Source organism: Mustela lutreola, chromosome 13 (assembly GCF_030435805.1).
Source record: "Mustela lutreola isolate mMusLut2 chromosome 13, mMusLut2.pri, whole genome shotgun sequence".
In the NCBI taxonomy this organism is placed as follows: domain Eukaryota; kingdom Metazoa; phylum Chordata; class Mammalia; order Carnivora; family Mustelidae; genus Mustela; species Mustela lutreola.
Genome location: NC_081302.1, coordinates 56832577 through 56859270, shown reverse-complemented (window position 1 = coordinate 56859270; position 26694 = coordinate 56832577). Strand labels below are relative to the sequence as shown.

The window sequence follows — 26694 nt, the reverse complement described above, 5'->3', positions numbered from 1 at the left end:
AAAAGTTTCCAGATCACATTTTTGAGAGCTGCTGGTCTAGTAGGAGGTATATAAATCATTTTAATACACCAGAATCACTTTTAATAGACCTCCACTTACCCCACTTCTAGATTATCAATGTTCTCAAGTCCCCTCTTTTAAATACAGAGACAGATGCCCATAGCTTGCCCATAGTGGGTAGTTAGGTTCATCTCTAGTACTCCCACACACTTCTGCTCTAACTATATTAGAACTTGTTTATGCTAGTTTTACTGTTAGTTATTATGCAATTTGGTTATATATTATATAATCCCATTAATTATAAATATGGGGGAAGGAGATGTTTCTATGAAAACCAGGTTTAGTGCTTTGGTAAGACTTAATATAAAAAGTAAGTTGCTTAAAAAAAAAAAAAACTACTGTCAAAACACTGGAGAGATAACAGGAGATTAGAAGAGAAACATAAAAGTCTAGAAGGATTCTGCATTCATGTTTCAGTGTCTAAATTTCTGCTCCTTTCTAAGAAGCCAAAATTGTAAATCTAGATTATGGGTTGAATTTTCCCAAGAAAGAGAAAACAGATGTTCAATCAGCGTATTATACTGAAATCAAAGGCCTTATCCTACATGTACATTGGTGGCTATATGTACATTTGAACTCTTAAGGTAAAATGTTTAAGGCAGTAAGAATTCATATTAATATCATTTTATGATTCTCTACTTTTGAATTTACCTGACAGACTACTGGTCCTTCCCTATGGGCTGTGGGACTCCACTGCACTGCACAAAGAAGAAATTTTTAAGGGTTATACGATAGACACACAGGTGAAACAGAAGGACACTGAAGGTGGTGGGAATAGAGTGAACAATGACTTTTGTCCCCTCCCTCTTTCTCTTTGTATGTTTGTGCCTCCTTCTGAATTTCAAACTAAGAGACCCACAGCAGAACTGGATTCTGGGAAATAGTCCAGAATCATTTCTAAATTTTCTCTCCCCCCATGCCCACCTTTTTTGCTAGATCCATTTACTTACTGGTTTCTGTTACTTGCAACCAAAAGAATCTTAACGAGTACGAACACATACCGTTGGTAATAGTATTTTATTGATCTACCCTACCCTACCACCTACCTTCAGAAAAAAATTGAGAGAAAATTTTAAAGGTTAAGTATACGAAACACATGCTATAAAAAAAGAACTTAAGAGTTTCTAGTTCTGATTCTGTCACTAAACAGTGAGGTAGGTCCCTTTGGTGAGGCTACTTCCCACCTCTCAGCTTCAGCATCTATGTAAAGAAGTTACTGTGGGATCTCAGATCTAGTTCCAAATCTCTTTCACTTAAAAAACTGGACTTCTCAAAACAAAAAACAAAAAACAAAACAAAAAACCCACCAAAACCTAAAACAAAACAAACAAAAACTGGCCTTCTCTTCCAACTGGAGATGTTTTATCATTTCATTAGTGTTTACTTTGGTTGGACTTAGATTTTCTAAAAGACTTAGATGTAATTAAACTTTCTTTGAGGAGAAATTAGAAACTTTCTGGGAATAGCAATAACAACAAAATGCTGAGGAACTTCTGCTCTAAGCTAGATCTTCCTGCTCTTTATCTCAACTGAGATAGACTATGTTGAAGAAAGAGAAAAATAATGGATAGGCTCTTTTTACAAGTTAAGGGCATGCCTGGCTGAAACAAGTTACAGTAATAAACAAGCTTGAAAGATGTTTATTAGCATTGGCATGTAATTAATGACAGGCAGATATGTTAGGAAGATGTTAGGCATCAGGAAGTTATAGGCATTCATTTCCACAAAGCCACTCTGGATCCAGTTCAATGTGGAGGCCTTTAAGAACACGTCCAACTCCAGTTAAAACACAGATAAGTAGGCTAGGAACGAGACTTGGGACTGTTCTTACAACTTTTGAAGCTACTCTCCTGGTTCTATTTAGATCACATCTGTGTCTATCATCTGGAAAAGGACTGAAGAAAAAATATTTCCACAGAGCAGGTGAATTTAAAAGGTAAACCATTTTAAATATTCCTATTAGTTTCCAATCTCTTCACTTAAAATCTTTTCATGGAAGTTTTTTGCCTGTAGTTCACAGGGTAAGTAAGGCCTATCAATATAAACTACTTGGCATAATAACAAGCCAGTGAGGCAAACCTGCAACCTATTTAATTAAGGTGATCCTTATTCTATTCAAATTTGTGAACTGGTGTTCTGATCTATGTTTAACCTTCAAAAATTTTAGGAATAAATGTACATGTTCAGATTTCGGTAAACCTACAGAGTTAGGACTTGATTATTTACCCCAAAAGTAACAAATGAGCAATCGTATAAATATTCCCCAAAGTTATTTATGTAATGTTTTCATATAATATTCAAATTATAAATATGCCTAATACACTGGAAATTCCCAATTCTAACCATATACTGAAACCATATTTTGAGGACTAGACCTAAGCTTTAGAAAACAGTTCAACCTCCGCACTCATAGTACTACTCTTCAACAGTTCCTCTATGGACTAAAGAAGGCTGTAGGTACATTCTTATACAAGGGACATCGTAATGCTGATCAAAAGTATCTGTGAATGATAAGAGTACTTGCCCAGGAGTAGGAGGAAAAAAAAAATAAAACCCAAAGAACTGGTTAGTTTAAGTACAAAATCAAAGAAAGACACCTTAAGGGCACCCGGGAGGCTCAGTCTGTTAAGCCTAGCCCATTCTTTTTTTTTTTTTTTTTTTTTTAAGATTTTATTTATTTATTTGACAGAGAGAGATCACAAGTAGGCAGAGAGGCAGTCAGAGAGAGAGAGAGAGAGAGGAGAAAGCAGGCTCCCTGCTGAGCAGAGAGCCCAATGCGGGACTCGATCCCAGGACCCTGAGATCATGACCCGAGCTGAAGGCAGCGGCCCAACCCACTGAGCCACCCAGGCGCCCCAAGCCTATCCCATTCTTGACTTGGGCTCGGGTTATGATCTCAGGGTCATGAGATCGAGTCGCCTCAGGTTCTGTGCTCAGGGGGAAGTCTGCCTGAGATACCCTCTCACCCCGACCCTTCCCTGCACCCCCACTCATGCTCTCCTTCTCTCTCTCAAATAATATATACGTAAAACTTGGAAAAAAGGATGGAAGCCTTAAAGACAAAAGAATCCGGACTGTTCTATCAGTCTACAGAAGCCATAACAGACTTTGGATCAAGGAAATAACTCAGTGAATGAGCTTCTTAAGAACAAACATTTTTATTTTAATGTTCACAAAGCAAGTCCACAAGTTATTTATTGCTCCTCCTATAACTCAGATCACAGTCTCCTTTATGATTGTTACCATCACATATCTAATTAGCCAATATAAAAACCTCTTGAATACAGATGTGGGCATGACATTTTGATGTATAAACAGACATAATCCCTAATCTCAAAGTTGCTTTCAAGAATAAGAAGCTGGATAAAACCCAGAAATAAAATACAGCTTTATAAAAAACATGAAGTAATGCTGTGCTGTAATAATGAAAAAGGTCAGGAAAATCCTAATACCATAATATTTTATTTTAGTTAGACTGTCAACAAAGGGTGCAGTCCAGCTTTGGCTGCTGCACTTGAAATTAGGGATAATTTTAAAACAACAGCAAAAGTGATTGAAGGGATGAGAAAAACAAATCCTTCCAGGAAAGATTAAGTCTCCAAGAGAACGGACTTTCACTATAATGCTCTATTAATATTAAATAGTACCAAACACTGTGCTGGTTAAGATGAGTGATACCGGGCGCCTGGGTGGCTCAGTGGGTTAAGCCGCTGCCTTCGGCTCAGGTCATGATCTCAGGGTCCTGGGATTGAGTCGCGCATCGGGCTCTCTGCTCAGCAGGGAGCCTGCTTCCTCCTCTCTCTCTCTCTCTCTCTGCCTGCCTCTCTGCCTACTTGTGATCTCTCTCTGTCAAATAAATAAATAAAATCTTAAAAAAAAAAAAAAAAAAGATGAGTGATACCAAGAAAGAAAAAGAGACCCTTACACTTAGAAAGACTGCAATATATAGTTGATGAATTATATGAATGAAATACTTTATAGACAATCCAATGGCACATATTTTTAAGTCAACTAACAGGATTCAAGTTTCATTACTTTCAGCTTCAGTAACTCCTGTTCTATTCACTATGTTTAATTGGTAATGCAGTGATGCCATACACTAGTTTAGTTCTTTATGAATTTCAAGATACTTTAATTGATAAGTATCCTCACAACTAAAGGGTAGAAATTACGTCCCCATCATTAAGAACTCTGATATAAGTTTCCTTTCCTGAACTCATTGATTTCCTTAATATGGTGGTTCTTCAACTCTGCTTGATCATCAGAATCACCTGGGGAGCTTTTTAGAAACTACTGGGCCCGAAGTCAGAGATTCTATTCTAACTGACTTGTGAGGAGGGCAAGAGCTGGTGGTATTTTTATGCCTGTAGATAATTCTAATATGCAGTAGCCAGAGTTTAAAACTGCTGCCTTAATATTGTTCCTCACCTCCAGGCCCCCTTTCTTCCTCTCCCTGTATCTCTATTAATTTTATTTTCTGGTGGGATGAAAGTAATAGAGCTCACAGAACTGCTCAAAGATTTATCAACACTAAGAAAGCACCAACTATAATATACATTATTGTATATGCACTAAAACAAACCACTGCCATGATTTTAAGATGTAAGATTTTAGAAATGTTAGATTTGCAGGCACCTGGGGTGGCTCAGCTGGTTAAGCAACTGCCTTCAGCTCAGGCCATGATCCTGGAGTCCTGGGATCGAGTCCTGCATCAGGCTCCCTGCTTCTTGGGGACCCTGCGTTTCCCTCTGACCTTCTCCTCACTCATGCTGCCTCTCACTGTCTCTCTCTCAAACAAATAAATAGAATCTTTAAAAAAAGAAGAAGAAGAAGAAGAAGTGGTGTTAGATGTGGAACATGGAAGAGTTCTCCATCCCTAATTTCCAATCTCTGTACTCTCTAAGAAACTGCATTTGCTCAAATGAACTATCATATCCTGTCCTGCTGTTCAGGCCCCACCACGCCATCTCATCAATAGAAACACAAGAAGATCTAAAGAAAAGAGGTTAACAGAAGGAATGCTGAGTTAGGTAGGGGATAGCATTTAGGAACAGAAGCTAAATTTTTAGGTCATGGATTTCATTCTTTTCTTCTTCTTCCTCTTTTTCTTCTTTTTTAAACAGATTTGTTTATTTATTTGAGAGAGAAAGTGTACACAAGTCAGAGGAAAGGGTAGAAAGAGAGAGGGACAGAATCTTCAGCAGACTTCCCACTGAACAGGAAGCCCAACATGGAGCTCTATCTCACAACTCTTTGAGATCATGACATGAGTCAAACTCAAGTTGAATGCTTAGCCCACTGACCCACCCAGCTACCCCTGGTCATTAATTTCATAAAATATTACCTTTTCAAAGTCATGTCGCTCACTTTGAGACTGTAGACAGTGGTTATGAACATTTTACAAGTATTTTCTTCCCAAAGAGAAGGCAAAATTCCACTTGGCTAAAGAGCACTATAAAAATGAGTTCTATACAAAAACATAATTTCAGTGTTCATTTGATGGCCATTAAAGTGCTTTGTTCATCTGGTTACAATAGAATTTTCCAGTGAATAATAACGCATACGCTACACTTCAAAAAAGAGAAAATTCATTTAAAAAACCTAAATGCCTTCTGCTTATACAATTATAAAACACCGCTTTCCTTGAAACACTCATCTTCCCAACTATATTTAAAATAGGAATTAATATGATTTGTAAGTTGTTTTCAAAGTCATCTCTGTAATTAATGAAAGGCAAAGAAATGTGGGATGGAATTTTGCTTGAAGTTCTCATTTAATCTGTCTTTTTAATTTGTGCTCCTTTTAGTCCATAGTGCTTTATTCTTTTCTGTACTCCTCATATGAGGCTTAAAGGTTTGCAAAGATTCCTGGGCTTCTCTGAAGACTCAGCTCAACACCACAAAACATTCTCAAAGATCTGACTAGAATCACCCATCCACATCACGTTCCTATCAGAAGTTATATCCAATGAGTCCTAGAAAGATTCATGCATTCCACACAGCTGGTTAGACCCTGTGGCCAATCAGCTCATAAGGCAGGTGAGGCAGCACTAGTGTTAGTACAATCCCAGTACCAGGCAATAGCTAATGCAGATGATTTTGTATTTCAAAACTGAACTAAACTTTCGGCATTCAAATGGAATTAGATTAACATGGAAAAATCTTTGATTCTTAAAATGTTAATATATTACACTGTAATTTATTGTTATTTATATTTTCAACGAATTTTTATTTTTTCACACAGAGGCTAACGTAAAACAGCCAGAGCTGAGTATTGAAACGAATGTTTCTCATATTAAATGCTATTAACAAGAGGCTATAAAAAAGAGGTGAGCCACACATTCAAAAAGAGACACTCAGCTTGTGAAAGCCACAGTTCAAAGCAAAGAGGAATCACAGGACATAAAAGTAAGATAGCCAAGGGTTAGCCAAATTTGGGAACATGAACAGATAAAGCTATCATCATGGAGTCAGGCAGGAGAGCATTGAATTCAAGTTAGAAAGAAAGACTCAGATCAATAAGCTTGAAAAAATGTGGCAAACAAAGTCCAGGGAAGAAACAGAGTGCCAGATTTAAGTAAACATTGACAGCATCCGCACTAGCTGCAGTTGCTTTTACTTTCTTTCTACGGTAATAAGAACTAATCTTTTTGAAAGGCAGGCAGAACACATGGAGGTGAAATCAACCAAAAAGATCTAGTATAGATGGAGACAAATGCACAATGTTCTTATTATATTTATTTAATTTTTTGGAAGATTTTTTTATTTGACAGAGAGAGACAGTGAGAGAGGGAATACAAGCAGGGGGAGAGGGAGAAGCAGGCTTCCCGCTGAGCAGGGAACCCAACTGAGCCACCTAGGTGCCCCTTATTTTATTTTTTTAAAAGATTTTATTTAGAAAGACTGAGAGAGAGAAGGGTGGGTGGAGAACATGAGTGGGGGGGGGGCAGGAGGCAGAGGGAGAGGGAGAAGCAGACTCCCTGCTGAGCAGGGAGCAGACATGGGGCTCGATCCCAGCACCCTGGGATTATGACCTGAGCCAAAGGCAGATGTTTAACCGACTGAGCCACCCAGGTGCGCACAATGTTCTTATTTTATTTTTTAAAAGATTTTATTCGTTTATTTGAGAGAGCGTGAGCGAGAGAGCACAAACAGGGGATGTGGGAGAGAGAGAAGCAGACTTCCGGTTGAGCAGGGAGCCCAACATGGGGCTCCATCCCAGGACTCTGAGATCATGACCTGAGCTGAAGGCAGCTGTTTAACCATAATGTTCTTATTTTAAAGGCAGCTCCTAAGACCAACCCTTTTCCTTGAAAAGGAGTGTCTGAATTTCATAGAAGAGTGATATGTTGAGCTTGGAAGCAATGATCAGGTCTTATATCTTCCAACTAAGAGAGATACCTTCTTGGTGATGTTCTACTTCCTTCCATGGCATATAAATGGAGCAAGCATGTATTATGATGACATCCTGTGTCAACCATGGCAATGACAATGACCTCTTCCATCAGGAGGTGGTAGATAAGATGGAAACTCCTCCCACTGGCCTGGAATAAGTTCTGCCTAATGCAGATTAGCGTCATCATATTAGTGGAAGGCTTTGCTAGAATTTGATTAGGCACTGGGCCTAATTAACAGATAAACATATACCAAGAATGTAATAATGGTATTGTTTAAATCCTCAGAGCTGGCTAAAGGGCTCTTTTATATGTGTGATTCCAGATGCTTAAGATAGAGGTGCTTTAACTCTAACAAAGGTCTAGGGTACTGAGTAGAAAACAGGGCCTCCCTAACTTTAAAACACACACACACACACACACACACACACACACACACACAATCTTCTGCCTGCAAAGGAGACAAAATCCTCAAGTCTAGTGGTCAAGTGGATCTAAGTGAGCTAATCTTTGACGTGTGGGTTAAGCCTTTTGCTGAAACTGCTGAACTGATTAACTGCAGTTTCTATCTACAGCAACATGGAGACACATAATCACACCACGTTTTCCTTGGCATAGGTACTGAAGCACGATTTTTATAGTCGTAGGGCCATGGGGACCTGACTGACAATATCCAGGACGAGCTTTCCCCACCTTCCACCCACCCAAGCAGGCAAATACAATTTTAGAACAGAACAGGAAAAAGAAAACAACCTGGCTTTCCCATAAGGGGCAGGTGTACCCCAAAAGGCAGCAGTCAGTGATCAACAAGCCCCTGTAACTTCTGTAAGATACGATCATGTTACTTTAAAGGGGATAATGTGGAGTAATGGGGGTAAAGTGAGGACTACCGGGAGCCACTTTCTTTAAGACTGTAAGTTGGGGGCAACAGGACACACACAAAAAAGTGCTATGGACTCTTAACAACTAACTTCTAGTCAGGCACTAAGACAAAGCCTCCATTACACTCTTGTTGCCTGGCCATGGGGGTGGCAAACAACTCATACATGTCAGGTGTGCAGAAGCCAAGAATACCAGAGTGAAGTCTAGAGTGGGAGAAAAAAAACTGATCAAGGGTCAGGGGCACACGCTGGTGTGGTTCAGAGTCTTCAAGGCAAGTCAGCAGAAACCCGGAACACACATCAAGAGTCTTCAAAATCAGGCAGCAGGAACCAAAAGTGAGTTAGCAAGTGTAAGGCAGCCCTGGAGTGACTGACTGTAGAGGCAGCAGTCCAGCCTGCAGTAGCCCTGCCTCACCATCCCATCCTGGGAAAGCCTATCTTCTGGCAGCACTAGCTTTATTTTCCCACGACGACTTCTACAAATGGGCCAAACAGGATGTAAGGAAGGAGGCCTGTATCACATGGTATTCTACTACATCATTTGATTTAAACACACAAAACCTGGGTTCCATCACTACACTACAGTTATGTTCTATTGATTCTGATATTCATAAAATTCATTTAAAGAGGACTAGACCTATCAATGAAATGATTATGCCTTATAACATGGGACTATAAACATATGAACTCCACACATTTCCAAGTTTTATTGAAAAAATATATTCAGTACTTCTTAAAAAACCAAATCCATAGAAAAAGATTCGATTCCGAAACAACAGTCAGTACACATATGAAATGGTTAGAATACAGGATGCCTGCGTGGCTCAGTCAGTTAAATGTCTGCCTTTGACTCAGGTCATGATCCCGAAGTCTTGGGATCAAGTCCCACATCCGGCTCCTTGCTCAGTGGGGAACTTGCTTCTCCCTCTGCCCTGTTCCCCTTGCTTGTGCTCTCTCTCTCTGTCTGACAAATAAATAAAATATTTAAAAAAGAAACAATATAAGAGTAGACTCTTCTTAAAAGATGCAGGACTGAGAGGAAGGTTTAGTTCAAGTGCTGGCTTACCATTAGCCAACTGTAATGTGCTAGATAAAATACTAAATTTTTATTTGGTGTTTGCTCTCTAGAATGAGATTTTATTTTTGGTAAAATGAGGAGGTTGAATTTTATGGTTTCTAAGTAAAAACTCAGCTCTAAAAATGTTTATGCATTAGATTTCTAGTTTAATTTCAATAGACTTTTGACAATTTCAAAGATCAATATGTTACCTGCTATAATTAAGGATATAATTTTTATATCTGAAGAAAATCTAACATTATTTAGAGAAAATACAAGGTAAGCATTTTTAGAAAACTCTACTCCAGGATTTCCACCAAAATACAGTTGAATAATTTAAAAAACCTTTAATGTAACAGAAGTCAATTTAATATTAAATCTATTTTAATTCTGAGAATAATGCAGTTCCTCAGAATAATTTAGCAGATAGACCAGTCAAATAATAGGGTACAGGGGAAAATGTTCACATTTCTTACCACTGGGCCTTTAAACTCTAGAAATGAAAGCTCAGATCTCTAAAATGCTTTCGAAGGCAAGTTAGAAGGGAAGGGAAAAAAAGAAACAGGGAAAAACATCAGACTGAAAGCTGTGCCATTCCCAAGTTTAAAAAAAAAAAAAAAAGCTGTCTCTAGCCCTTTCTCTTGCCTTTGGTGAACACTGGGGGGAGAAAAACCAGCAACAATTAAAAAAAAAAAACAAACCCCTCAGTGAAATTTACCATGACACTATTTTATAGCAGGTATTCTGAATCTTTTATCTTCTGAAACACACACACGTGTGTGTGAATGTGTGCACACACACATGCACGTGCACATACTCACATACACAGAGTATTTTCTATAGCAGCCCAAGTCTTTGTTCAGCACTGGAGAAGCTTTACGGCAAAAGAAGCTTATGAATTTTCCACAGGAAATCTTAACCAAAAAGAAATGTAAATGATTACTGCAAAGCCTGTATATTTGATGTTTTTCCTTGAAAGAAAGAAAAGGGAAAAAAGAAAGGAAGAAAGAAAGAACCTTTTGTTAAACGGCTTTAAGAAAATTTCTTCTTAGTAAAAATCCCCAAATCAGAATCACATGCAAATCCAATTAAATTCATGTGCAGTATCACAAATAACAGGTTTAATATTCTCATTTGAGTCTCTAAAATTACTACACACTGTGAAATGTGTGACTTTTTCTAGGAAAAAAGATTTTATACATCTACTCCCTTTCTCTTTAGGTTTCCTATTTATGATTTACTTTGAAAGATGATATTAATTCAGTAACACATTATTCTCCAGAAGTTAACAATATTATTCAATATTAAGCTTGCCTGACTGAGCCATAACTTAAAAGACACTTAGAAATGGAAACATACTCAAACTTAGCTGGAAAATTAAACATTTTGTAATTGCTTAACTGCTAAGAGGACATTCAATTTATCTAGAGTAACTTTTATTATTCCAAAGAATACACATGAAAATCCTTAAACAACAAATTCCTTCCCCGACACAGTTAAATGCAAATTATCTTTTTTTTTCCCTGTCTTACTCCAGAAAGCTCCCGCACACATAGCTGATACGCCACCTACTGCAAAACCGAGCTGACAGCGCAGGCGATGCTGCCAGCATTTCCATTCCATCACCAGGCTGGGGCTGAATAAAGGCGTGCTTGTGTGGTAGTGTTTCTTTTTTAAAAATCTCAGAGCCAAGAAGACCAGGCTGAAATAGAATTTTCAAAAATGGAGCGTAAAATAAACAGAAGAGAAAAAGAAAAGGAGTATGAAGGCAAACACAACAGCCTGGAAGATGCTGACCAAGGACAGAACTCCAAGTCCACACTGATGACCCTCAACGTTGGTGGATATTTATACATTACTCAAAAACAAACACTGACCAAGTACCCAGACACTTTCCTTGAAGGTATAGTAAATGGAAAAATACTCTGCCCGTTTGATGCTGATGGTCACTATTTCATAGACAGGGATGGACTCCTCTTCAGACATGTCCTAAACTTCCTACGAAATGGAGAACTTCTACTGCCCGAAGGGTTTCGAGAAAATCAACTTCTTGCACAAGAAGCAGAATTCTTTCAGCTCAAGGGACTGGCGGAGGAAGTGAAATCCAGGTGGGAAAAAGAACAGCTAACACCCAGAGAGACTACTTTCTTGGAAATAACAGATAACCATGATCGCTCACAAGGACTGAGAATTTTCTGTAATGCTCCTGATTTCATATCAAAAATCAAATCTCGCATTGTTCTGGTGTCCAAAAGCAGGCTGGATGGATTTCCAGAGGAGTTTTCAATATCATCAAATATTATTCAATTCAAATACTTCATAAAGTCTGAAAATGGCACTCGACTTGTACTAAAGGAAGACAACACCTTTGTCTGTACCCTGGAAACTCTCAAGTTTGAGGCTATAATGATGGCCTTAAAGTGTGGCTTTAGACTGCTGACCAGCCTGGATTGTTCCAAAGGGTCAATTGTTCACAGCGATGCACTTCATTTTATCAAGTAATTACCTGTGTCATGAACAAAGGCAACAAGCATGCAGCCAGCAAGCTTCGGAAAACCACAGCATCAAAGGCATCCCAAATAACGTGTGCCGGGCCAGCTCCGTACTCAGAGCCCTGCTGCTAATCAATTACTGTGAGCTAACGGTATGTAAATTCTATCGCTAAAGATGCCCTTCTCAAGGGTGTTCCTGCTGATCAGACTCTTATACTTAAAATGAAAACAGTGATGTTCTATATATTGTAAATAAAGACTGAATGCTTTTGCTATTTGTTTACTTCTGAAGCTTTCAATGAGAATGTCTTGGGTACTTGCACAATGAACAAGCATGTACATTATCATTTAAGTAAATGATAATAAAAATATGTTAAGGGGCTGCAAGATTTAAAATCCTTTCTGCAAAACTACAAAGAAACTGAACTGGTAAAAATTAACTACTAAGAGCAAAGGAGATGTGCAGATGTACTAAGAGCTATAGTGAAACCAAATGTAACTGTAAGAAGGTATTAAAGTTACTGATATAATTTTAACGGCAGGCACCAAAAGCTTATTTGTAGTTCCTGTATTTCATGCTATAATTACAGCTGAATTGACATATTGCTGAACATTCCTAGAAAACTGTGTGATGCCAATAAAAATATAAAAGCACTATTAGCTTCTTTGCTTGTATTAATAATTATAATAAAAAGCTAAATGTGTCTCTTTCAAAACAGAGAGTACCACTTGATGATTTCACACAGTATTATGCATTGATGTAGTCAACTGACAGGCTGCAATAACCCTGGCTGGTCTTGCAAGTGACAAAAATCAGCAAATTCATTTCTTTGCAGGCTGAGCTCCAACAGAACATGGATAACTTAGCCTTAACAGTTTATGTGGTATCAAAATAATAAAGGAGTTCATTTTCAGAACATCCTTTGAATCTATTCATTTTTAAAGCTCAAAAATATTAAATGAGCATCATTAAACATTATTCTTACGAAAGAACTTTATTCTTTCCAATACATATTTTGATGCTAACTCTCAAATTCACCGAGTTAATTTCTTTAATCATATGCTAAATGGGAAGTTATGTTTTTAATTAAGATTTATATATGGCTTCTCAATGAAATAATGCAACTTAGCTCTAAATGTGAATGCATTTTCCCTCCAAAAGAGCAGCTAAATAATTTCTATGCCTCTTATTTTCTTTAGCTTCTAAGAATAAATTATATCTTAAATTTGCTCCTTTAAAATTTAACCATTAAAACAGGTAACTAAATCTTAATTTTAATAAATTTCCACAAAAGATTGCTGAAAATTATGAGTTATATAAATTAGCATATATGCCAAAAGTTTGCATACACATTAAAAACTTAGAGTAAATTAGCAGCAAAGCTAATATTCGTCCTCAGAACTCTGACTTCCACTTAATAAATCAAAGGTAATGGAAAAGTTGGCCACACATACTAAAGGAAATATTTTAAAATTATACCAAAAAGTCCCTTAAAAAATCCACTTAAAAAAAAAATCCATATCAGCCACACAATCTTCCTTTTTGTATAAAAGTTTCTAATAAAACATCAAATTATCTCTTATGTACTTTAACATGGCTTAATCAGGATTTAAAGAAACTATGAAAATAGCAAAATATAGTAAAGTCTACTTTAAAACACTTCCCTGTAATTGAATTGTTTACATACTTCTCCAGCTTGTGAGTTGACTTTTCCTTGGCATTTGGACTTTGGTAATGAAAAAAATGAGAATGATTTAATGTCAAAGTAAGATTTTCTCTAACAAGATTTCATTACAGATAATGAAAATAGCCCTGACATATCTTTCTACAGGAGATTTCACTAAACAAATCACCTTAGAGGTAGTACATGTTTTTGCATGAATTCATAAAAAGAGAATTTAACTGTCATAACAAATTATTACCAATAGAAACCACTACTTAAAGAAATCTGTCATTCATTTTAATGTATGTTTCCAAAAGAAATCATAACTGGATGCATTTAACACATCGTTACATTCTTGATCATAATATCCTAAAACAATTTAGTTACTGGAGGTCATTTGACTAGATCAATTACTCTTGTACGACTTTTTATAAGTATACCTTTTTAAATTCAGTTAGCTGTATTTGAATTTACATATCCAAGGGCATAAATACTATGTTTAAATATACAGAAAATCTCATTTTCAGTTTTCCTATTTCTTAAAATATTTAGAAATGTTTTCCACCAAAAATGACTCAAGAAATCATACAAAATGACAATCGTAAGAGTGATGTTGTATTTCTGTTTGTAGTCAATGAAGAATTTCTTCCTTAAATTCTTACAGAAATTCTCATTGCTTCATAGAATAAATCACAAAGTGACTCTTTATCTTCTTTTTCAAAAGAAAAGTAACAAAAAATAGTTTACTTGCCACAAGCCAAACACACATACCCCTGCATTTGGAATTATCCCATGCAATGCTTCTAGCAGTGTCCTTAAAATATGAAAACCAAAACACAGCTGATAGTGTAGTATATTTCTAAAATGTGTATGGCTGTATGCAGAGCAAATGAAACACTTAATGAGACTCTGCAGGTAAAAGATGACTACCATCCCAGACTGAAGCTAATAATACTAATGAGGCTTTTTTAAAAAATTTATTTATTGGACAGACAGAGATCACAAGTAGGCAGAGAGGCAGGCAGAGAGAGAGGGGGAAGCAGGCTCCCTGCTGAGCAGAGAGCCTGATGCGGGGCTCAATCCCAGGACCCCGAGATCATGACCCAAGCAGAAGACAGAGGCTTAACCCATGGAGCCACCCAGGCGCTCCGAGGCTTGTTATTTATTTATTTATTTTTTAAAGAAATTTCATTATAGTTCAATTGCTCTTTTAAAGATAATATTAAAAGGTAATGCTTCAAAAAAAAGGGGGGTAATGCTTATTGTTTCATTACTTGCCTAATACGACACAAGAACATACATTATCTCAATTAATCTCATAATGGCCCTAAGAAAGGTACTATCATTCTTTCCTTCTTTCAGGTGAAGAAATAGAGACTTACGAGGGCTAAGGAACCTAAGATCATACAGTTATTAAGAGGTAAAATTGTAACCCAGACTTGAAACCCAGGCATACTAGCAGCAGAGCCAGCAGGAACTATGTCTGCTTTTGCCAGCCACTTACATCTCTCAACACTTAGAACCTGGTGTTCATAAAATATGTGCTGAATACAGAGTACCAAAACCCAGGTTTGCCTCACTTGATGAATTCTCACAATGCAGGTACTCGTAAAATGTTGAGTGACAAACTAAACTAGGGGAAAGCAAATAATATTTTTAATGTCATGCGGGGTCATTTAAAGAACATGAAATGAATCACCTCACAAGAATATAGGATATTCCAAATTTGTCTACTAGTAAATCCAGATTTTCATATATCAAGTTTGAGGAAAAGGAGGTTAACTTTTTAGGACTTGTACAGTCCACAGAATGGAGATATTATGAAGAAAAAGTAGAGCACACCTGAGTACTGGAGTCAGACCTGGATTCAAATTCAATTAACCTCCACTAACTTGTTTACATGATGTAAGCAAAATTCTTAACTTCTTTGAACTTGAACATCCCCATAACAAAATGGAGATAATGATTAGCTGGCGGACCTTTTATGAAATGGTCCTAAATTTCATTTAGACCTAAATGAAATTCTAAATTATACGTAAAGTGCCTCACACACTACAGACTTTCAATAACCAATGATTATTATCTTATTCAGTATAAAGATATATCCATGACATAATCATGAATACCATGCACAAAAATTCACATTTACATTAATTAATTCACATTTACAGAATGCAGAACTTTTAACAAATGCATGCTTAATACTTTGATGAACACTATAAATATAAAAATATACTTTAAATTGCTATAGGCCAACACAGTTTTCATTTGTATTAAAAATGCATATGATGAGTTTCCTGGGACTTTTTATATTCTATCTTCATGTATAAAATTTACAAGAACAAAATAATCGCTGCAGCTGTTTCATCAGCAGTATAAAACCAGTCAGCAGTAATATATGTGATAACACAATCTTAGAGATATCCCACCTAATAAATTCTGGTTAAATGTCTTAAACTGCAATGATGTCAGTCAAGGTTAAAATTAGAGCATCAGACTCATAATTATCTTTGCTAATAAAGCAGAGTTGTAATATGGACTATCCAAAACAGCATGCAACTTAGAAATTACTTGTATTTAGCTCTGAAATATATATGGCTACTTCCGCAGCAGACTGGTCTTCCTAATCATATTTTGTTTGTCAATATTAAAATTAATTTGCTTCTGTTAACAAGCACTGAGGGAGTGGTGATAAAGGAAAGTGTGCTGGGCAGAGGGGAACAACTAAGATGAAATTTTAAATTTACCTAAAATAATTTATGAAGAGTTGACTGTGTTCCTACTTCTTGACCAAAATAAACAACAGGTTCAATAGTTTCTATCAAACAAAAATCACTGATATAAATCTCATAAGCTGCTATAAATAACCTTCGCTTAATTAAAAATTTCCAAAAATGCAAAAAAAAGTACAATGTTAGGGATACTGTATATAAAATGTAAAACCTCTATCTTTATTTAGATCACTGATTATTTCAGAAAAAATACTGAATTGGACATGAAAGAGTGAGGCAATTATAATGTACTTCTTTATTATAGGTCTTAAAAAAAAAAATAACTGTTCCCTATCATAAAATATAACTGTTAACCTAAGAGCACAACAGGTTTTTCCAAATCCAAGATTCCAGAATATTTAGGCACATTTAAATGCAAACAGTTAGTAGTTTGTTTGTTTGTTTGTTTGTTTTAATCTAGTTAACTTTGGAAAATTCCTTTTTGAAAACAGGCCCAACTTTTCAAAAAGTAATTTTGATTCTTGTCCTCTAAGATGTTAGATATATTTTCTATATCATTAAAGTGTAAAATTGAATAAGTCTGATTTCTTCCTAATTTCACTCCGCTGATTTTGCCTTGTTACAACAGATTTTTTTTTTTAAGATTTTATTTATTTATTTGACAGACAGAGATCACAAGTAGGCAGAGAGGCAGGGGGGGGGGGTAGTGGAGCAGGCTCCCTGCTGAGCAGAGAGCCTGATGCGGGGCTTGATCCCAGGACCCTGAGATCATGACCTGAGCCGAAGGCAGAGGCTTTAACCCACTGAGCCACCCAGGTGCCCCAACAGATTTTTTTTTTAAATAACAAGATGTTTATAACCAGTTTTTAAGAATTATTGAATAATACTAACTTTAACCTCAGTAGTTCTTTGAATTTAATTACTTTTATGCAGCTGCAGAAAAAACTAGACCATTTAGCTTTTAGGCATATCATTTGATGAACTTTTAAAAAAATTTTTTTAAATTTCTTATTTTTAAGTAATCTTTACATTCAATGTGGAGCTCAAACTTACAACCCCGAGATCAAGAGTCACATGCTCTTCTGAGTGAGCCAGCCAAGTGCCCCACTACTTTTTTTTTAAATATTAAAAATAATATGAATGCAGATACCTACGATCCTATATCCTAACAATTCTTTTTTTCTTTTAAATAGGCTCCACACCCAGTGAGTGCAGAGCCCAACAAGGGGCTAAAACTCACAACCCTGAGATAAGACCTAAGCTGAGATTGAGTTGGATGCTTAACCAAGTGAGCCACTCAGGGCCCCCTAAAAGAACTACTTTGATTTTTATGTATTTTTTCTATCTGTGTGAATGTGTGCGTATGTATGTATGTATGTATGTGTGTGTGTGTATATATAGAAGATTTTTTTATTTGAGAGAGAGAGAGCCCGCGTGAGGGAGGGAGAGAATCTCAAGCAGACTCCCCACGGAGCATAGAGGCCCACATAGGGTTCAATCTCATGACCCTGAGATCATGACCTGGGCTGAAATCAAGAGTCAGACGCTTAACCAACTAAGCCACCCAGGCGCCCCATATCCATGTATGTTTTTATAGAATCCCCTATAGAAAGAAAAAGGAAAGACTATATATAGCTATGTACAGGAATAATTTATTAATAAGGGTTGGGTGATTAATGGAGAGAAATATCAAACAAAAGAATCTAAAACCCACAGGTGATTAATTTATAAAACAACAGGACCAATATATACAATCATAGGCATTTATGATACATATATGTTTACTTGTTACAATGCAGCCTTGAAAATGGGCAAGATAATGTTGAAGAATGGTTAGCAACTCCCCTTATTAGATTGGGCCAAGACTTGGCATAAGATACCAAAAGATGCCGAAGTTAACCAAAAGGGAATCCAGCCAGTACCAGTCTGGTGAGGTGTTTTTTTTTTTTTTTTTTTTTTTTTTTTTTAAAGATTTTATTTATTTATTTGACAGACAGAGAGATCACAAGTAGGAAGACAGACAAGCAGAGGGGTGGGGGGAAGCAGGCTCCCCGCTGAGCAGAGAACCCAATTCAGGGCTCGATCCCAGGACCCTGAGATCATGATCTGAGCCGAAGGCAAAGGCTTAACCTCCTGAGCCACCCAGGCACCCCAGTCTGAGTTTGATACAAGAAAAATCCAAGATAGAATCCATTTCTGAGACATGCTGAGCCACAATCACAGAAAGGAAAGGGTGTGACTGACAGGTCAGGGATTAAGTCTAACCGGGAAAGAAACCTCTTTGAGTCAAGGAGATTTTCCTCATTCAGGTACAGAATAATTATTGAATAATCCAGAATAATACCTAGCTCCCTGGGAATAACCACCAAACTGATTGCTAAAAAAGAACTAAAAATTCTTCCATGGGAACATCTAAGAAAAAGTAGAATATCTTTAGGCAACTGGGAGAGAGGGGTTTGGTGGGGTGGAGAGTGTATTTATATAAAGTAAGCGAAAGAACAACTTCACAAATTTCTGAGATACAGTCAACTTTTGTACTATACCCCCTATCTCTACTTAGGGGGTAGAGGAGTAAGAGGATGGACAGAGAAAAACGTAATTCTCTTCTCCTTCCCAGTAGTATCAAACAATTAAAAAAAATACTTAGGATTGGGACACCTGGGTGTCTCAGTCAGTTTAGCAGCTGCCTAAGGCTCAGGTCATGATCCCAGGGTACTGGGATCTAGCCCAGCATCAGGCTCTTTGCTCAGCAGGGAGCCTGTTTCTCCCTCTGCCTGCCATTCCCCCTGCTTGTGCTCTCTCTCTGACAAATAAAATCTTTAAAAAAATAAAATACTTAGGATCAAAAAGCATCTCACATGCTCTGTTTTAGAGTACTGAGAGGAAGTGAAGAAAGAAAACTGGGAAAGGAAAGGGGCGCCTGGGTGGCTCAGTGGGTTAAGCCTATGCCTTTGGCTCAGGTCATGATACCAGGGTCCTGAGATCGAGTCTCATATCAGGCTCTCTTCTCAGTGGGGAGCCTGCCCACCCCTCTGCCCTCTGTCTGCTGCTCTGCCTACTTGTGGTCTCTCTCTGTCAAATAAATAAGTAAAATCTTTAAAAAAAAAAAAAAAACAACTTGGGAAGGAGAAACATAGACTGAAAAACTGAACTGGTGGAAGCTGGCAGACGGACATGCCCAATTTCTTAGGAACAGCAAGGCATGAATGAAGAGTTACATAAGGAGCTATTTCCACACAGAGAAGGGTCTGAGGCTTTAACCAGCAGGGCAGTCATTTGTTTTCTAAGTACCTAGTATTCTTATCTTCAATATTCCAAATTAATAAGCTTGTGGTAAACTACTCAAACAATTGGACACTTTCCCCAAGAACATGTCAACAGAAGGATCAAGAAGAGCAACTGCTGCCTTTTTTTTACACTGAAAATACTGAAGCATTGATGCTAAAGCTCACATACTTTTTCTAAAAAAAATAAATCAGATAAAAAGTGACCCAAAGGTCAATAGTGGTGAGTTCTTTTTTTTACCTCAGGTTATACAACACAAATCTGTTGCTCTTTTAAGAGCAACACTCATGCATCCACATATTAGTAAATTTATTTTATATTTAATTCTAAATATGTAGTGTTTTGTACTATATAGCTTTAAAAGATAAAATATGAAGTTATTGTTGCTTAATACCTCATTTTACACAGCTATCTGAGAGACAAATTACTAATAAATACTTAGAAGTTTTAAACATGAGAATATATATGTTAGGAGTCCATTGGAAAGAAAAAGTATTTTGAAAACTGGCTAATAAGCAAAAGATATCAACTAAGATTAGTAAGAGTTAAATAGTCCCAACTACCACCTTGGAACCTGGGCATCTCTTAGCTTCTGGTCACTTATATGTACTAAATATAACCAAAGAAGATGAGGACAAATTGAGAAATGTTTTTATTCTAAAGCACTCAAGGAAAATGCCTGCTAACATAGCTCCTACCAATCTTTTATAAAACTAAAGAGAGGAATAGGACCAATGGCATTGCTTCGTCAATCTTTCTGAATTGAACACATACCCTAACTAAAGCTGTTATTAATAATACCTTCTGCTTGGCTTCATATTAATGATAGATACCTTTTAAATTTTATTTTAAGTTAAACTGTAATTTAATTACCATAGCAATTCACCTTCTTAGACCCTTATTTTAAAAACATGTTTACAGTGGACATTTATTTAAAACAGTCTCTGTAGCCAAAGACTCTCACCTTTAAGTCTACTGTTCATCTCTATTTAAATTCCTAGCTCATATTAGAAATGAAAAATATTAACAATAAATATAAAAATAAAGGAATAAAATAAAGAAGAATAAAATGACACTAATGTTTTTTAAGCATTAGCTTGTGCCAGGCATTATTCTTATTGCTGTGTCTGCTGTACAAACTGAAGTTTGACCAAGTATGTCTAAGGCTTCAGAGCTCCTATTGAGAGATTTTTTATTTAAAAATTTTATTTATTTATCAGACAGAGAGAGAGAAAGAGAGAGAGAGAAAGCACAAGCAGGGGGAGCGGCAGGGGCAGGCAGAGGGAGAAGCGGGGTCCCCACTGAGCAGGAGCCCAATGTGGGACTCGATCCCAGGACCCAGAGATCATGACCTGAGCAGAAGGCAGACACTTAACAGACTGAGGCACTCAGGCATCCTTCCTAATGAGAGACTGAAGAGGGTTTTAATTCAGCACTCATTTCCAGAAGCTACTCTCAATTAGTACAACATAACATTGTCAGTCTAAATTCTCCCCCTAGCTTTGAAAAGTAGGAAATTTTTTTTTTTCCTGAGTCTATGAAAAAGAGTGTTCACCAAACAAACTTATAACGTAAATGTGACTCAGAGGTAAGATTTTCAACTCACATGAAAATTTTTTAAGAACCGTAGAGGGGCACCTAGGTAGTTCTGGAAGTTAAGCATCTGCCTTCAACTCTGGTCATGATCCCAGGATCCTGGGATCAAGCCTCACATTGGGCTTCCTGCTCAGCTTTTTCCTATGTCCCCCACCCCGACTTGTGCACGTGCGTACTCTCTCTATATAATAAATTAAATATTTTAAGAAAGAACAGAAGAAAGAAATATTTATATATGTACATAATTGATATATTTAAAACACTCTTGGCGATTCATTCCAAGATTCCCCCAAAACCTCTCTGGACCAAGCTTTTATCCTCATTTCTTATTCTTATGGAATAATAACAACTCTCTTTAAAACCATTAATAAGAAAATAAATTCCAAGCTGTCATTAATTGAAATGTGTGACCCTTTCCTTTTTGAGGCAGCTAGCAAGAAGGGAATGAGGTATGCAAAGAAATGATGTCACATCTCTTTTGTTTTTTGATGACTACATATGGCAAGGACCACTAAAGAGACTCACAATCTACCAAAACGAAAAAATATTTTTAAAGAAAAAGTCATGCTTTCCAAATCACTATATCCCTCTAAAGAAAATATTAAGATGTATGTGAAAATCATTGAATAATTTTATTGTATAAAATTTATTAAAGCGGCACATTAAATTAAGAGGCCTCAACTATATAAATACACAGAAATAACAATTCAATCCATTTCACTACAAATACACAGAACTAAAAAAACCCAAAATGATAATTTTTCACATGATACAAGCCATACTGACCAAATTAAATCAGAGCTTATAATTAAGACAAAATGTACTTATTAAGAATTATATTTCAACATCAGAGGAAATAAAGATAAGAAGCAAGGAGAGAAAAATGTGGTCCAATAAGTAAATCAATTCTTCCACCAAAGTGTTTAATTAGCTTAAAGGTAAACATTCATTAATTGCCTAGAACTCCTTGAGGAATAAAACATATATAATCTATCTTCTATATATAAAATTGTAACTATGTATCTAAAAAAGACATAAAATCTTGAGTGTAAAATGGAGACAAAAATTCTACAATGAAACTGAAAAAGAAAAACTGTATTTTTTTTTAAAGATTTTTATTTATTTGACAGACAGAGATCACAAGCAGACGAGAGGCAGGCAGAGAAAGAGGAGGAAGCAGGCTCCCTGAGGAGCAGAGAGCCCGACACGGGGCTCGATCCCAGAACCCTGGGATCATGACCCGAGCCAAAGGCAGAGGCTTTAACCCACTGAGCCACCCAGGCGCCCCAGAAAAACTGTATTTTTAAAAAGTCATGCACGAAACCTTTTTAAAAATAAATTAGGATCTAATATGGAAATCTAGACAATATACAGACACATATAAATAAATAATTCAGGAATAAAATGGCATGGTTAGAAAACTAGAAAAAAAGCACAAAATCTATTTACAGCTAACACTAAGGTTAAACAGCAGGGGATTTAGCTGTGGAACTGAATGTTAACCTTTAAAGCCTCAATAAAGTGAAAATGTAACTCATAAAAATTGAGAAATTACATTTTGAGGGAAATAATGTCCTAATTTTTCATAAAAGGAATTAACAAGTTTATCAAAAAGTGGGACCTGGAGTTAAAAAAACAAACATAATGACCTGAAACCCTTAATTGCTCCCCCCCTCACACCCACAACCTCATTCCACAACTAAGAGGCAGCTCATGGGAACTCATATTTTTTTCAGGAAAAGAAGCATTTATTTGACACTAAACAATTCTTTCCATTTTCTTTCTTCTGTTAATTGAAGTAAATTAACCACACTTGTATTTATTCCCTATAATGGTGGCCTAAGTTATTTAGATCAAAGCTCCCACAGAAAACTATAAAAGCGGAATAAAATCTTAAAAGTATCAAAAAGACCACAAGACAATAAGTAATCACCAATCTCCAAATATAGGGAAAACAGAAATCTGTGAGGTCATGCATCAATCCAGAGAAAATGAGACACCCTGTTTAGACAATCTCCCAAAGAAAGCAGTGGGGGAAATAAACAGAACTCAAAATCCTGCACAAGGTGGAAAGCGTAAGAGGAGTCTCTTACCATAAAAAATTAACATCCCAAAGGACTGTACTCCCAAGGTGAGTGAACAAGACATGGAAAAGTCCACAATAAATCGTAACTGGGATGACCACAGGTCCTAGATTTCCCAGGACAGTCTAGATTATAACACTTCTTTTTATGTCTCAAAAATGTTCCAGTTGGATGGCACGTTACATGGTCACCCTAACGATCAAACTGGTTTCAATCCTCTGGCTATCCTACCAGAAAAATGTCAAGCCTTGAATATGGTTTAAATGTGGCTGTGATAGACTGTCTCTGAAGATGACTGCCAAAAACTCCTCCTTGTGTACATCAGGAAAATTCTCAGAGATTCAACAAGAACCAAATAGGACATCTAGAAATAACAAATACAGTAAGTAACATTTAAACCTCACTGGTTGAGATTAGACACAACAGAAGAAAACTTCAGTGAGATGAAATATAGCATAGCACAATACAGCATAAAAAGAAGAAAGCTAGAAAAATCAGAAAAGAGATATAAAAGATAGAGTGAAAAGGCTGAGCATCTATTTAAAACATTTAGTTTAATCAGAGTCTCAGAAGGAGGGGAAAAAAAGGAACAGAGGCAACATTTAAAGTGATGGCGTCTGAAATTTTTCCACTTCACGAAAGAGCAATCAACAGATACAAGAGGCTCAATGAATCCCAGGCAGCTTACGTAAAAAGAAATCTCCACTTACATATCATAATAACACTGCAGAAATGAAATATAAAGAGAAAAATTTCAAGTAGCCACAGAAAATAAAAAGATTACTTTAAAAGAAGCAACAAACTAAGCAGAATTCTCCATGACAAAACCAACTGAAGGCTGCGACTATCTTCAATGAGTTGAAGGAAAGGATCTATCAGACTAGAATTCTACACTCAGCAAAAACACAAATTACCAGTGTCAGGAATGAAGAACAAAGGCATTATTGTGAATTTTATGGACATTTTAAAAGAAAACAAGTGGAAATTCATTCTAGTAAATTTGACAATTTAGATAAAATGAAGAAAGTCAAAATCCACCAAAATGACACAAGAAGATAGAGGAAATTCAAACAGTCCTATAAATAAATCGACTTCCTGTGAACAACTGAGAAGGGTCTGACATTTTACCCAAGTTACTCAAAAACTAACAAGTTATCCTACCACAATTTCATAAATGCCTGCAGAAGATAGGAGACTCCTAGGCCGGGGGAAAAGGACTTCATTATTCACCACAAAGCAGACAACATGACTTTTACATTTGTATCCAGTTCCTTTTGTCTCTGCTATCTGCCCATGGCAGCAATCTAAAAGAGGCACAGGTAGATAGTATGTACACAGAGGATGTGTGTCACAGCTGAAGAACCCCAAGCTTAGAAAACTACCGATCTCATATGGAGGCTGCAAGCAAACCTAACAAACCTTTGCCCTGTAGAAAGACCCTATGTCTGTATTAAGAGCACAAGGTCAATATTAAAATATTAAAATTCAACTGTATTTATATTCCAGAAACAAAGTGATGACAATCTTTTAAAAGAGGTACTTTAGTGTCAAAAATATCAAATATCTAGGGGCACCTGGGTGGTTCAGTGGGTTAAAGCCTCTGCCTTTGGCTCAGGTCATGATCCCAGGGTCCTGGGATCGAGTCCCACATCTGGCTCTCTGCTCAGCAGGGAGCCTGCTTTCTCTCCTCTCTCTCTCCCTGCCTCTCTGCCTACTTGTGATCTCTGCCTGTCAAATAAATAAATAAAATTTAAAAAAAAAATCAAATATCTAGAAATGATAAAAGTGTATTAGATATCCAAAGAAAAAACTATAAACTTTACTGAGAAAAATTAAAGACCTCACAAGGGCACCTGCGTGGTGGCTCAGAGTGTCTGACTTTTGGTTTCAGCTCAGGTCATGATCTGAGTCCTGAGATTAAGCCCCGTGTTGGGCTCTGTACTTATTAGGGAGCCTGCTTGAGATTCTCTTTCCTCCCCCATGTCCCTCCCCACTGCATGCTCTCTCTAAAGTAAATAAATAAATAAATCTTAAAAAAATTTAAAGACCTCACAAATGTTCATATACTGCAAAAATCAATAAAAGATGCTAATTTTTCCTAAGTTGCTATACAGAACAATACAATTCCAATAAAAAATAAACCAGTCACGTGCTTATGGAAGATAAGATGATTCTAAAATTTACACAGAAATGCTGGGAGGCCAAAAATAACCAAGATACTCCTAAAGAACAGGATGGCAAGGGGCTTCCTGTTCTAGATATCAAGACTTAGTACAAGGTACAGGAAAAAAGTTGTTTGGTACAGCGCAAGGATAAGTGAATGAACTAACAGAACAGATAGGGGAATCTAAAAACAGACTTCTGCTTCAATAAATACCTATGGCAAAGGTGGCAATGCATAACAGTGAGAAAAAGATAGTTGTCTAAAATGTACATGATAATCATCAATATTGAGGAAAAATAAAATTTGACTCCTATCTCACACCATACAGAAAAACCAATTCCAGGTAGACTGCAGATCAAAATGTGAAAGACAATACAAAAAAACCTTCTGGAAAATGTTATGAGAATACTTTTATGGTCTTGGGCACTGCAATGGGACACATAAACCTCAAATCATAAAAGATTAATAAAATGGAATGTACCAAAGATAGTAACTTCTGTTCATCAAAGTCACCTTTAAGAGAATGAGAAGGTGAGTCACAGAATAAAAGACACTTGTAACCATATAACTAAGGGCTACACCCACAATTTACAAAGAACTACAACTCAAAAAGAAAAAGTCAACCCAATAAAAAAATAGGTAAGAGATCTCAACAAGCATTTCATAAAACTGGAAATCCAAATGGACAATAATGAAAAGGACTCAACTTCATTAGAAATCAGGGGAATGTCAAATCAAACCACAGTGAGAAATCACTACACATCCATTTTTAACAGTTAACCTTAAAAATAATAATTGGACTATACTACTGGAGAAGAGCTGAAACAAAAAAACTCACAGTGCTGATGAAAATATAAACTGGTATCCTTTGAAAAACAGTTTGGCAGGGGCACCTGGGTGGCTTAGTGGGTTAAAGCCTCTGCCTGTGATCTCCGTCAAATAAATAAATAAAATCTTTTAAAAAACCACAAAACCAGTTTGGCATCACCAACTAGAAGAAAAAATAAATACGTCCTATGACCAAAGCCCACAGTTAGGAATATGCCTTTTAAAAATCTATGAACTGGGGAAATTGTACAAAAATGTGATAGCAGCACTGGTAATGAGCCACAAATTATAAACACCTCAAATACCCACCAAAAGTAAAAATGGATAAACTATGTTAAATACACACTTTGGAATACAGAAAAAAATTTAATAAGCTACTGCTACATACAACATTAATCAGTCCTAGAAAATAGTGTTCAGTTAAAAAGCAATGCAAAAAAGAGTGCATTTTGTATAAT

General features: G+C 36.5%; 2 protein-coding genes across 2 annotated transcripts in view; one reads left to right on the top strand and one right to left on the bottom strand.

The window, feature by feature from the left end:
* GTF2F2 (general transcription factor IIF subunit 2) overlaps window positions 1-26694 on the bottom strand; it is a 152297-nt gene that overhangs the window by 69903 nt on the left and 55700 nt on the right. The window lies entirely within an intron of this gene.
* KCTD4 (potassium channel tetramerization domain containing 4) lies at window positions 1923-12532 on the top strand. Its single transcript, XM_059143961.1, has 2 exons — window positions 1923-1996; window positions 10929-12532. Exon 2 carries the CDS (start codon window positions 11114-11116, stop codon window positions 11891-11893), a length of 780 nt encoding a protein of 259 aa, XP_058999944.1. The 5' UTR covers window positions 1923-1996; window positions 10929-11113; the 3' UTR covers window positions 11894-12532.